The sequence below is a fragment of the Ursus americanus genome, chromosome 4 (genome assembly GCF_024610735.1).
Source record: "Ursus americanus isolate L20-20 chromosome 4, mUrsAme1.1.p, whole genome shotgun sequence".
Taxonomy (NCBI): Eukaryota; Metazoa; Chordata; class Mammalia; order Carnivora; family Ursidae; genus Ursus; species Ursus americanus.
In genome coordinates, this window is record NC_142130.1 from 22,464,354 (window position 1) to 22,477,670 (window position 13,317).

Here is a 13,317-nt window from a genome sequence, read left to right on the forward strand (position 1 = left end):
CCAAGTCATTAAAAGTCCTGTAATTTAGTTTTTACTGGCTGTTTAACATTCTACTGATTTATCATAGCTTTTGCAACTCATTCCCTATTGATACATGTATGTATCGCCAATCTTTTATTATTATATACAGTGTTGCCATGGGCATTTTTGCTAGTCCGACTGCACACAGGACAGATTCCTAATGGAATGGCTGGGTCAGAGAGTACATCCAGAAACCTAATATTATTAAGTACCGCCCAGTGTGCTTCCAGAAAGGTTTCAATACTTATATCCCATACCAGTTAGGAGAGCATTTGTTTCACTGAATCCTCGGAAACAGAGTATTATTTAAGATTATTTACTAATTTGAGAGGGAATACACAATATCCCACTATTGCATTTTTTAAATTATATAGAAAGTGGAACTATTTTTTCACAGGTTTTTTGCAGCAGGTGAAAACAATAACCTTATTCTACTAGGTTAATGTTTAGTGTTTGTGAATTTATTACAAAGCAGTATCTTTGAATTCAATAAAAGCACCAAAGTCCTATCACTTAGTCCTAGCTAAGTGGCAGCTGGATGCAAACTGATGAGTTGCTGGTATATATTCTGCTTATATACGTGTGGCTAAAGTCAATACCAAGTGATCTACTGCCTTTTTCAATGCAAAATTAACTTTTTTTTTTAAGACTAGTAGTATGATGATGGGTTAAATATGTCTTCATATGTGTTGAAACCTTGCAAAATAAATAAAACTATAGTTCTGGGATGTATAACCAAGGTTATTATGTCACATCCATGAAACATGACCATGTTTGACCATAATTCTAGTTACAATGACCTGACAGGCATTTCACTTGAAGGATCTCCTACAAAAAGGAACTTGGTTTTGTTTTGTTGTTGTTAAAAACTCAGTACCATGTCCATTAATCGCCAACCTCAAAATTAACCATCACTGAAGCAATGTAGTCATGAATGGGGACTAGGCAGTGAATGGAGGTTAGGAAAGAGAAGCCCAAACCAGGTGATCTTTGACTAACTACTCCCAGACAATTCTCCCTGCTGTTGCTGTCGTTGAGACGGATCCCCTTTCTAATATTACACAGAGGAAAAGTGGATGTTTCATTCTCTCTTCACCAAGTGTGGATGGAAATAGCTCCAGGTAAAAACAGCTCCCAGTGGTAGGCAAAGTAGAGTCCTGGGAACACAGTATCACAGAGCTGGTGCCTCTATTCCTGACCATGTCAAGACACAGCACCCACCTCGGTTTTGATGCCAGGGCTCAATATTTTTCAAGATAAAGTCTCCCTACAACCAACCAACCAACAGACATCCCAGTAGAAATGCCCTGGAGCTCCACTAACTTGTTAAAGGGAGCACAGGTGCCTTGGGGTTCCTCTGCTATGACAAACATATGCATCTTTTGAGAATTCAAAGACAACCCTCAAAAAATTTAAAAGGAAAGTAGCCCAAATCCACTTACATTTTTGCTTCTTCTCTTGTTGCATATGTGACGTTGACAACGGCAGTTTCTGTGTCTGTGTTGACTAGGAAAGAAGCAAAAACTATGCTGTCATAGAAAGAAAAGCAGTCGCTCTGGCTCAATGCAAACAGACTAAATGTAGAGAAGATGCACAAAAAACTCATCATCCTAACTCCACAGTTATTTGAATCTCTATCTTTATTCGTGTGCATTCATAGTAAATAGTAATTGACTGTATATGCACATTTGTAATCAACTGTATATATACATAACTCAAAGCTGTAGTTTCACTTATAAATACTACGGCATGTGCGTATGTCTACACACGTTTGTATTTTTCATTTATAATGTCTACATAAAATTTTAGTAAGTAATTGTGCCATGATTTTTGCCTAACCATTCCTCAATTGTTGACATATGGGTTATTCCCAATATCTGCTATTCTAAGTAGTATTGCTAAAAATCACCGTTATTGCAAACATCCTTTGATTTGTGTTCTCTTCGGAATTAGTTTTTTAGGCTAAAATCACAGAAGAAAAATAACTGGGTAACAGAACATAATGCTTAATGCATCTTTTCAGATTATTTTCCTAGAAGTTTATATCAATTTACTGTACTACCATCAAAGTTTTAATTGTTGGTTTTAATTGTCCATCTGCATTTATTTTTAAATAACTGGATATATGTATAAAATAATAAGAAAGTATTTTAATTCTTCATTCATTCCTAAAGTTGAATTAATAATATTTTTGTTTCCCTTTGACTGAGCTCCATGACTGTGTGAGTTAAATCTAGCAACTGTGTATAATAAATAAAGAAAACTGACAATTACAACACACTTGGCTGAAGGAGAGAACACAAACTCTAAGAGTGGCTAATACCAAACTCTTGTGAGCTGGCTTATCTTGGTTCCTAATTGCTTGCCTCTTCTTCTAAAGTCGGAAGTTAAAAATAAATTCAGAAGGCAAGATAAAACTTTCCCAGTCCAAGCCAGTAAAGTTAACCCCCAAATCCTGGTTTTCCGAAAACAAGTAGCCATGACTAAATCAGATCCTCCCTTTTAAAAAACATTTAAGCTATTGGGAGACTTGGAGTTAACAACTACAGGAAGTTAATAATTTAAGAAAACCATGATAAAGCTGCTTTCCAAAGGAATAATAAAACCCTGTAGTGCAGGAATTCCTAATCCTGGATCCATGTTAGAGCTTCAGGAATTTTGTAAACTCACACCCCACCCCCACCCAAGATTCAAAGGTGTGGCTATATGAATTTCTCTGGTTTATAATTTCCATAAGACTCTCAGAGAGGTTAAGGACCACAGCTAAAAATACTGTTTATCCAGTAACTTCAAAGTAGCCGCAGCCTTCACAGGGAAGGGATGCACGATCTTTGGGAAGGAGCTGCCACTGAGATTTACATGTCATAAATGCTGAGCCCAGCCCTGCTCAGCCCCGGGGGTGGGGGGGGTGCTTGCTGCCTCTAATTCACACTTACCCAGAGAAGTCCTCACAATGCAAAACAGGGGATGAGCAGCCCACAACCTTCCGCTCTCAGTGCTGACACACAGAATGTACGGAGGGTTACTACTGGCTGCTTTCTAGTGTTCCAGATGAGGCTGTCAACTCCCAGAAAGGGAGAAAGGGCTGGTTTGTACCTCCTGAATAAATCTATCCACTAGGATTCTCAGATTTTGTTCTCACTTCTTAGTTATATTCTCTGTTATTCAAAGACACTTGTCTTCAGGAAATCAGACAGTTCTGTGATTCTGGAAAGAACTTGAGCTCCATTCAAATAATTTTATTTTGCTGGACACAAAAGCTCTAAAAAGTTTCTTAAAACTCTACTGAAAATGTTTTCCTGCTGAATCAGGAATCACCTATGAAACAAAACAAAACAAAAGCCCAACTCTTCTATCCTGTAGTTGTGAGGCAGCTGGAAACTGGGTGGTCTCCAGGGCACAGGTGCGGTAGGAGTTGTAAACTGCCCCAGGGACCTGGAATAATTCTTCCTTGCATGGCTCTGTCCTGAATTTATAACATGGTCTTAGCTAGTAGCTTTTACAGGTTCATGTCTGTGAGGCCATCTTGCCTACTACATCCAATCCTTATTAGAATGTCTTCTTTTCCATATTGAGGGAAATAACAAGAACTGAGAAACAGAATCATGTCTTTCTGAGCTCCTTCCCTTCACCTTTGGGCATGGGCAGTCAGCACCATGAGACTGAATAATAATATTTTTAATATTCATGGAGTGTAGAACATTTGAATAATTACTACTTTAAAACGATTATCGTACTGGCAGATAGAACAGACTGCATATAAGAAAATGGGTTCTCTGTGATGATTTCCATCTGAACCTTAACAATCCCTTGAGATCATATGGGACTCCATCACCTACAAATATTTATACAGGTTCTCTTTGGGTGCCACAACTATTCAGTGATACGGACGGGACAGAAATTATTTTCCCCATTTTATACAGGTGGAAACTGAATCAGGGAGGGTAAGTGACTTTTCCAAGGGCCCACAGTCAGTAAATGACTGAATTCACATTCTGCTTTTTAAACCAAGGAAAAATAATCCTTATTGTGTGTTACTGCCTGTTGCATCAGGGGCCTGAAATCTACTTTTCTGGGACTCTTAAAGAGCTACATAAGATATCAGCTTCTTTAAAAGGTACATTTTTCTTTTTAAAATCATAGTATTTCAGGTTTTAGATGAGAAAAGTGAGAGTGGCAGAAAGAAGAGTATACATTTTCTGTGGATTCCCAACACCGTTCCTAAGTCTGTGGCTCTCAGACCAGAGCACACACAAAAATCACTGGGGATGCTTGTTTAAAATACAGACTCATGAACTCTTCCCTCTTAGAGTCTCACTTTGTAGGTCGATGGTGAGCCCCAGGAATCTGCATTTTCATAAGCACTGTGGGGGACTGTGGTATAGGAGTCCTACTCTTTGAGAAACACTCAGTCTAAGACATTAGGGATCTGTTGTTCTTAGCCAGGAAGAGGAAAACCGTAAGAACGTAAATTCAATTACTTCCAAGTGAATTAAGCTTACCCCAGCCTGACAGGGTCTGCCTGGTCATTCAGCACATCAACAGAGTATAAAACACCAACCTGAAAATCATATTCCTTGTAAAAAATAAATTATACAATATGGATAAAAAGATCTGAATATCTCTCATACACAGAGGAAGCTTCTTCCAAAGGAATATGAATTTACTATTTCTCTTTGGAGTTGACCCAGCCTATAAGAAATAACAGATAATAATCCCTATTAAAATTCAATGGGCTAATTTCCTCACTTATTACCTTGTTCTACATTCTCCACTGTCCCATACTGAGCCAAAAGTCCATCCAGCACCTGAAAAAAAAAAAAAAAAGCTTCAATGTCAGAATAGAAAGACAAGATCGTAATCATACATAAAAAATGGTATAGTGGTATCTTCCAGCAAATGAACTAAAACAAAACAAGGACAGTTATGGGAATAATCTAATTAAATTGATATTTCAGGTCTTCCAACAAAACAGAACTGAATAAATATATAGTACTTGCATTTGCTTATTGGCCCTTAAGTAATCTGTTCACTGAGGTGGCACAGCAGAATTTCAGTCTTAGTAACTGTTAACAATCCCATTCATCATGATGGTTGGAACACACTGCTTTTGAAATGACAAGCAGAATAAAGTATAAGGCTCACGTGTCCTTCTTGGAAGTTTTAACCATTCTTCCTTCTGTTTTTCTCTAGGAGTCTCCTTATTTTACAAAGCAATGGGATATATATGTTTAAATGTTTCATAATAAAGGTTGTTTTTGCTTAAGTAATAAAAATGTTAGATAAAACATTCTGTTTCCTTTAAGGCTGTTTTGATTTTGTTTGAGTTGTAAATAAACATTTGGACAGTTTCTTTTTAAATAATGCAATAAGACCACTCCTCGAATTTTATCTTCTTAAATTTTAAGGTTGCTATCTTATAACAAGTTTTACAATTCTGGGGGCGCCTGGGTGGCTCAGTCGTTAAGCATCTGCCTTCGGCTCAGGACATGATCCCAGGGTCCTGGGATTGAGCCCGCATCAGGCTCCCTGCTCCGCTGGAAGCCTGCTTCTTCCTCTCCCACTCCCCCTGCTATGTTCCCTCTCTCGCTGGCTGTCTCTCTCTCTGTGTCAAATAAATAAATAAAATTAAAAAAAAAAAAAAGAAGTTTTACAATTCTGAAGCTGTATCTTAACCACTACTTATAGCAAAACTAATTCAAAATAAAAAACCTACTTAAGCTAACAATCTTCTATTTTTATTGGGTTTCTACTGATTTTATTTTATTTTTTTTTATAAAATCATAGTTTGGAAAGGTAAAAATTGTTTACAAAGTCATGAGATAAAAACCACCAACCACATACACTCTTTGTTTCAGTTTCTTGGTGCTTGGTGCTTGGCAGGACAGAGCAGGAGGACTCAAAGCGCACATCTTGCACCACAAGAGGGACAAACACACCCTTAAAGTTATGACAGATCACATACATTAGGGTACTGTAAAAGGAAAAGAGGGGACCCAGGGGCCTTGTGGGAAAGGCCTTGAGGACCTCTATTTCCTCAGGGAGCTAACAAAGGGAGCGACGTTTTGTTGGCCTATTAAAAGTAAGGTGAGGGCAGAGAGCAGGGAGACCGTAAACACGCGGGTGACACTGGCTTACCTCCCACTGCAGGTGAGGAGGGATGTTTCGGATCTGAAGTTTTCTGCTCCTGTAAAAATGAAAGCTCAGATTGTAACACTCTCTCTAGGACACAGACATCAGCACAGAAGAAAACCAGGCTTAAGACCGGAGTTTGAGCTCACTCTCTCACGGTGCTTACGGAGGCATTAGCAAGAGGGTCCAGCTGTGACTCATGAGCACCATGTCTTAAGGTTTTCAACTACTTTGGGGGGAAAAAGTGAAGAATAAACCCAACAAGTCTGCATATGCTCAAGAAACAGCTGAAATGCAGACGTGCCTTTTCAATTCCTTGCCAGAGGAGTTAGAACTACTTTTGCCATACAGATTCTAATTACAGGATTTATTACCTTCCTCCCCAAAATGTATGGTCTTGCAACTGACCCTACCCCAAAAGGTACCTAGGCTCAAACAGGACAGGTGAAGTCACATATAGAGTGGGCTTCAACAGATCAGATTTAGCTCAGCCAATACCTAACAATGCAAAACTTACTTTCAAAAATTACTTTTATCTTTTATACAGTAATAATTAAAAAATGAGAACCTAAAAAGGTAGACCAGGAAAAGGCTTACTTCCACGCACCCTCTTCCCTCACCAGAAGTAAACACTTTCACTTATTGCTTGTGTATCCTTCAGTTTCTTTATGCAAATAATAGCAAATACAAATACAAATTTTTATTTTTCCTCTTCTCTTACAGAAATATTTGCATATCCTACAAGCTCTCTGCATGTTGTTTTTTTCACCTCAACGGTAACACCCTGGAGATCTTTCCATGTTGGCAGACAGCATCCTCATTCTATTTTATATTACCTGTTAACCCATCCCCTGTTGACGGACTTTTGGGACTCCTCCTGCCTTTCTAGTCAGGCTTTTTCTGTTTTTCTGGGACATCCTGCTGGTCTGATAACTTTAAATGATTTAGACTGTTTCTTGTTTTTACATAAACATTAAAATTAGATAGAAAAAAAGAACAGAAATAGGAGGATAAGAATTTTTCTATCTTTTAAGAACATGTAGATCCTGGAAAGAAAACACAAATCAACATTTAAATATTAGAGAGGTCATTTTCATGGATGGACTTGACATTCAAGTCCCCTAAATATCCATCTGGGGGGGGGGTTGCAAGAGAAGGGATGTGATGGCCAATGTACCTGCCATTACTTTTTCTTTCCTTCTGGTGTCAGAGGTACCAAATAGTGGCAACACACAGCCACAAGTTTTTGCACAGCTTTAATCTGGGCAACGGCCCCAGAAAACAATGTTACAATTCATGCAGAGAGGAAGAGAGAGAGGAAACACGGAAACAAACAATGAAGTAAATCCGGGGCTCCAGTTTTCTCAGATTGTTTTCAAATGCAAGGGGGGGCCATCCCTATGTTCTAGATCCTACACAGTACTTCTGTCTCATTTTTTTAAAATGAGAATGCATTCATGCTTTACTATGGGGCTGCTTAAATGACAGTACAAGCCCGTCTACAGACCTCTAATCTCGTACCAGGATAGGAAGGAGGAAAAAGCAGCAAGAACTAATTTCTACCTCTATGCCGTGAAGCCTCTTTTCTGACATTGCCTTTGGCAATAGTTCATAATAAAACTGCTGACACCATCCCATGTAGTGGCTACATGGAATGCTCCACAGAAGATGTCACAAGCCTAACTATTTATAGAAAAGGCATCAGAATTTGCAAGAAATCGAATATTTCTAAAGAAAAATACTTTTGTTATCTCCAAATATAAACACTGACTCTAAATGCTAACCAAGAATTTAGTTGTATAAGTCTTATTGGAAGAAACTCATGCATGAACACAAAGTTTGAAAATAGCTACCATAGCACGGTTGGTTATGACAAAGACTGCAAGCAATCTAAGTATCTACCAACAGGGCAATGAATAAATAAATCACAGGACAGTCACAAGATGGAACATTATACAACCGTTAAAAAGAATGAAGTAGGGATGCCTGGCTGGCTCAGTCAGGAGAGCATCCGACTCCTGATCTCAGGGTTGAGAGTTCGAACCCCACATTGGGTGTAGAGATTACTTTTAAAAAATGAAGTTAACACATGGGCATGGTCATAGGGAACTCTCCAAGGCATGCTGTTATAAGAGAGCTAATTATAGATTAAACTGATCCTGTTTTTTAAGCACCCAAAACAGACTACGTGTTACTAAATGTGTGTGTTTGTAAATGCATAAAAAAAGGTAGCTACAAGCAGTTCGTAAAAGGGGATGTACACTTTTTATTTTAGCTACTTGTCATTTACTTTTTTTAAAAAAAGGGAATGTATTCACACCTTACTTGCTTTAAAAAATTAACAATTATAAAACTCCTACTAAGGCTACTTTAAAGAATACACAAGATCTATTCTTGAAAAGTATGCAAGAACCTACTAAATTAAAAAAAAAAGGAAAGAACAAAAACAAACATCTCACTTCTTACACAATTAGGTTAGGCATTCTTGAAATCTTATTTAACAGAATATTAATTTATTTAGCCAACTGTGTTCCTAATGTGTAAACCATCACACTCTGCCTAGTCCAGATTACCCCAAATCCTAACTAAATGGGCTGAAAACAATAATGTCTCCCTGTAACATCCCGTGTAAAGAATACACATCAAGTCATCAGTTCAGTAACTGGAATGTTCGTTAAGCAGGATTCTAGGAGAAATAATCTCTAAAAAGCTAGCGTGCAGCATCTCTAATCTTAGATCAGTATGGAAAGGAAGAAAAAGAACTGAGAACTAAAAAAGGAACTGGAGATCACTACAGGAGAACCAATTAAACTGATCCTTGGGCACTGGGAAGATTATCCACAGTGATTATCTTTCAGGATCAGAAATGATCAGGACCCATGAGTTCTGCTAACTTCCACAACACCATCTGGATGCTCTGCCTCCTTGCTGGGGTCCTGGGATGGCCATCTCCCTCTCCCCTGGGAGGGACTCCCACATGCCCTTCAAACCCCGCTCACTCGTCCAGGGCCTTTTAGGGCATCTCCAGGCAGAATGGTCTCCTCTGCTCTCTTCAGCTTTTATAACAGCTCACTCTGCTATAATTATTTATCTGCTGGGGCTGTTGTGTCCCCCCACCCACCCTCTGCTGATGGTAATTTCCTCAAGGACAGTCTCCCAGTTCACTAGACTCCTGCCCAGCATAGAGCCCAGTGCCTAGTCTGAAAGGAGAATATGGCACCCCAGGGACAGGGAAAAGCACTCCCACTGCTGGCTGTAGCCTGCCTATGGTGTGGATCCCCTGACCCTACCCAGGAAGGCCAACTGGTTATTTCTCCTTTGCCAGATAGTCAACAGAAAAGGGAAGAGTTCTTTTCCCTCTTTCCTTTAGAAAAGAAACACAGTGTTTGGCTCGGTTTCAACCAACAAATGTTGATCTTTTTCTCTCTGAAATCCATAAAAGTGTGCCCTGCTTTAAAAAGCCAAACACACACGGTAACTTAGGAAAGTGACTTTTTTTTTTTAAAGATTTTTATTTATTTGAGAGAGAGAGACAGAGAGATAGCGAGAGAATGCACAAGCAGGGGGTAGAGAGAGAAGCAGACTCCCAGCTCAGCAGGGAGCCCGACGTGGGGCTCAATCCCAGGACCCTGAGATCATGACCTGAGCCGAAGGCAGATGCTTAATCGAATGAGCCATCCAGGTACCCCAGGAAAGTGACTGGTTTTAAGAAAAGAATTTTTTGTTCCTTAAAAAAAAAAGGGAATAATCTCTCAGTTCCTTTATTTTAAAAAAGAAATCAAGCTTCTCTAAATCTATGTAATGACATTCCTCATCCTCACTGCCCAGAAGCCTAGTTGGCCTGTTTTCCGACTGTACTCCCCCCTCTCCCATCCATCCCTCCTTGACTGCCAGTGACTATCTAAAAGACAAGTATGACTGGTTACTTCTGCCTTTTTTGACTCCCTGTCACCATATCCAAATCCCCTTTCATGACCCTGTTACTGCCCCCTCCCCATCTCTTTCTCTTGCCACACGTTCAAACTGCCCAAACTCTGTGCACTTATCCCTACAGTTTTCATATGCATGCCTTCAATGCCTTCATCAGTCTACCACAAAAACAAGAGTAAAGAATTTGCCTGTTAAAGATACCTCCATAAGTGGAATCATACAATATTTGTCGTTTTGTGTTCGGCGTATTATAGTTCACATAATGTTTTCAAGGTTCATCCGTATTGTAGCATGTATCAAAATTTTATGCTCTGCACTGATTTTTATTTGTTAAAATATTTTATTTATTTATTTGAGGGAGAGAACACGAGCTTGGGGAGGGGCAGAAGGAGAGGGAGAAGCAGACTCCTCGCTGAGCACGGAGCCTGACGTGGGGCTCGATCTCAGGACCCTGAATTCATGACCTGAGCCGAAGGCAGATGCTTAACCGACTGAGCCACCCAGGTGCCCCTTTGACTGCTTATTAAAGTTAATCTGTTAGTGTGCTCACTTGGGCAGTACATATACTAATTTGTTATATTTATTTTCTTATTACTTTTTTCACATGAAGGAATGTGTTGGATATATCCCCAAACTTAAGAGAATCCACTCAGACTTACACTGGTCAAGTTAATTAGATCTAGATCAGTGGGTTGGAGGAAGGGGGAGTGGGGAGTTACTGTTTATTGATACAGAGCTTCTGTTTGGGATGATGAAAAAGTTCTGAAAATAGATAGTGGTGATGGTCATACAACACTGAAAACGTACTTACTGCAGCTAACAGGACACTTAAAGATATCTAAAATGACCCCAGTGTTCATAGCAGCATTGTCCACAATAGCTAAATTGTGGAAGGAGCCGAGATGCCCCTCAACAGATGACTGGATTGAGAAGATGTGGTCCATATATACAATGGAATATTACTCAGCCATCAGAAAGAACGATTACCCAACATTTGCAGCAACATGGATGGGACTGGAGGAGATTATGCTAAGTGAAATAAGGCAAGCAGAGAAAGACAATTTTCATATGGTTTCACTCATTTATGGAACAAAAGGAATAGCAGGGAGATCGGTAGGAGATAGAAAGGAAGAATGAAGGGGGCGGTAATCAGAAGGGGGAATGAACCATGAGAGACTATGGACTCTGGGAAACAAACTGAGAGCTTCAGAAGGGGGGGTGGGGGATTGGGATAGTCCGGTGATGGGTAGTAAGGAGGGCACATATTGCATGGAGCGCTGGGTGTTATACGCAAATAATGAATCATGGAACACTACATCAAAAACTAAGGATGTACTGTATGGTGACTAACATAATAAAAAATTATTATTAAAAAATAAAAATAAACAAACTTAAAAAAAAAAAGATAGCTAAAATGGCCAATCCTATTACGAACATGTCACCACAGCAAAAAAAAACAAAAAAACAACCTATAGGAGAGAAGAGCAATGCAAAGAAATAATGTAAAATTTTCTACAACTAGTCTGGACTCTTTAAAATGTCAATGTCATTAAAAAATCCCAAAACTGTAGAATTGCTCTAGATTTAAAGAGAATAAAGAGATCCAACAACCAAGGAGGATAAAGGGACAAGAGTAAAGATGGCAGTCAGGAGCACGGTTTTGATTTTTTTCTTTTTCATTTTAATCGAAAGCAGATAAGACCGCAGTGAGGCAAAGAGTGCCCTTTAGTGGAGATACATAGGCTCTTTCCCAATGGCTTTAGGATATTGGAATTTAGAAGTACCCACTCTCAAAAATCAAGGAAGGTAAGCATTTTGGGTGAGAAAAGGAAAGAAGCTCAGCCTCCACGCTACCAGGAAAGGGGTAACATAGCCCTACAACCATCTTGGGAATGGGCTGGGGAACGTGGCCACTTTGATTCTATAGTCTGCTGCAGTATACACGTCTAGACTATCAAATCTTACAGAACTACAAAACAAATATACTTAACCCCCAGGTCATCTAATTCTACCGGACTTAACTGACAGTATATGGAGCTTTTCAACATCTAAGTGCCTCAGAATACTTTTTATGAATGTTATTATCTTTGTACTGTAGATGCCCAGAGGAAATAGAAAGTTCCAACTTGAGTGAATTTCAGATAAACTAGATGTCCATTGTTAGGAATTTCAATTACCTGGCAGAAATTATTTTGTGTGGTAGAATTTGTAGCTTAAAATAAGTGGCCAACCATTGGGGAAATACAATCACATTTAATTGTCATGGAATTTCTGTGATTCTGAAGAACGATTTTACCTGTATTTGGAAAAAGAAGAAGAAGAAGAAGAAGAAGAAGAAGTAAAATCCATGCTTGAATGTGAGGAGGATAGTTTTTCAGGCATATGGTAATTCGCCACAAGTCTAATCAGCCACCTTGGGAACTCTAGCCCAAGCCTTGACCATCATGAGGGCTTGAGTGGAGAACAAAATTCACAAATTGTGGGAATGCAGCTCATGAAATCTCAGGTTCCATTTGAAAATCAGGCTGTCTAGGAACTGGAGGATCCCCATGTAAACTGTGGACAAGAGAGGCAAACTAGGAAGTAAAGAGGGTTCTATCAAAGAGTCTTTGGGGTTCATGAGGGATTCTACCTAACTAGGTCCCATCTGTTTCCACAGCAATTCTGGGTGCCATCAGATGACATATAGTCCTCACTCTGGAGGGAAATTAGAGCACCATGAAATGTTCATTATCTGTAAAGAGTGGTAAGTATGTTAACCAACTCCAAGGACTGTGGCAGAGCCAAGACTAAAAACACCATGGTTCTTGTGTCACCCTCCCTCACCAGATGTTGCTATAGTTAGATTCCACTGTATCCCATGCACTCATTAGTATGTGTTTAAAACTTAAAACTTAATTCGGACTTCATCAAGATAAAAACCTTTTGCACACCAAAGGAAACAGTCAACAAAACTAAAAGACAGCTGACAGAACGGGAGAAGATATTTGCAAATGGCATATCAGATAAAAGGCTAGTATCTAAAATCTATAAAGAACTTCAAACTCGACTCCTAGGGAACAAATAATCCAATCAAGAAATGGGCAGAAGACATGAACAGACATTTCTCCAAAGAAGACACCCAAATGGCCAACAGACACATGAAAAAATGCTCAACATCACTCAGCATCAGGGAAATACAAATCAAAACCACAATGAGATACCACTTCACAACAGTCAGAATGGCTAAAATTC

General features: G+C 39.2%; 1 protein-coding gene across 6 annotated transcripts in view; it reads right to left on the reverse strand.

Moving 5' to 3' along the window:
* Window positions 1-13,317, reverse strand: part of IGF2BP2 (insulin like growth factor 2 mRNA binding protein 2) — a 159,251-nt gene that overhangs the window by 43,075 nt on the left and 102,859 nt on the right. For all 6 annotated transcript variants that reach the window (XM_045776575.2, XM_045776573.2, XM_045776577.2 and 3 more), the window contains exons 3-5: window positions 6,160-6,208; window positions 4,778-4,829; window positions 1,464-1,527 (exon numbers count right to left, since the gene is read on the reverse strand). In XM_045776575.2, the coding sequence (XP_045632531.1) occupies window positions 1,464-1,527; window positions 4,778-4,829; window positions 6,160-6,208 (165 nt within the window). The remainder of the gene's footprint in view (window positions 1-1,463; window positions 1,528-4,777; window positions 4,830-6,159; window positions 6,209-13,317) is intronic.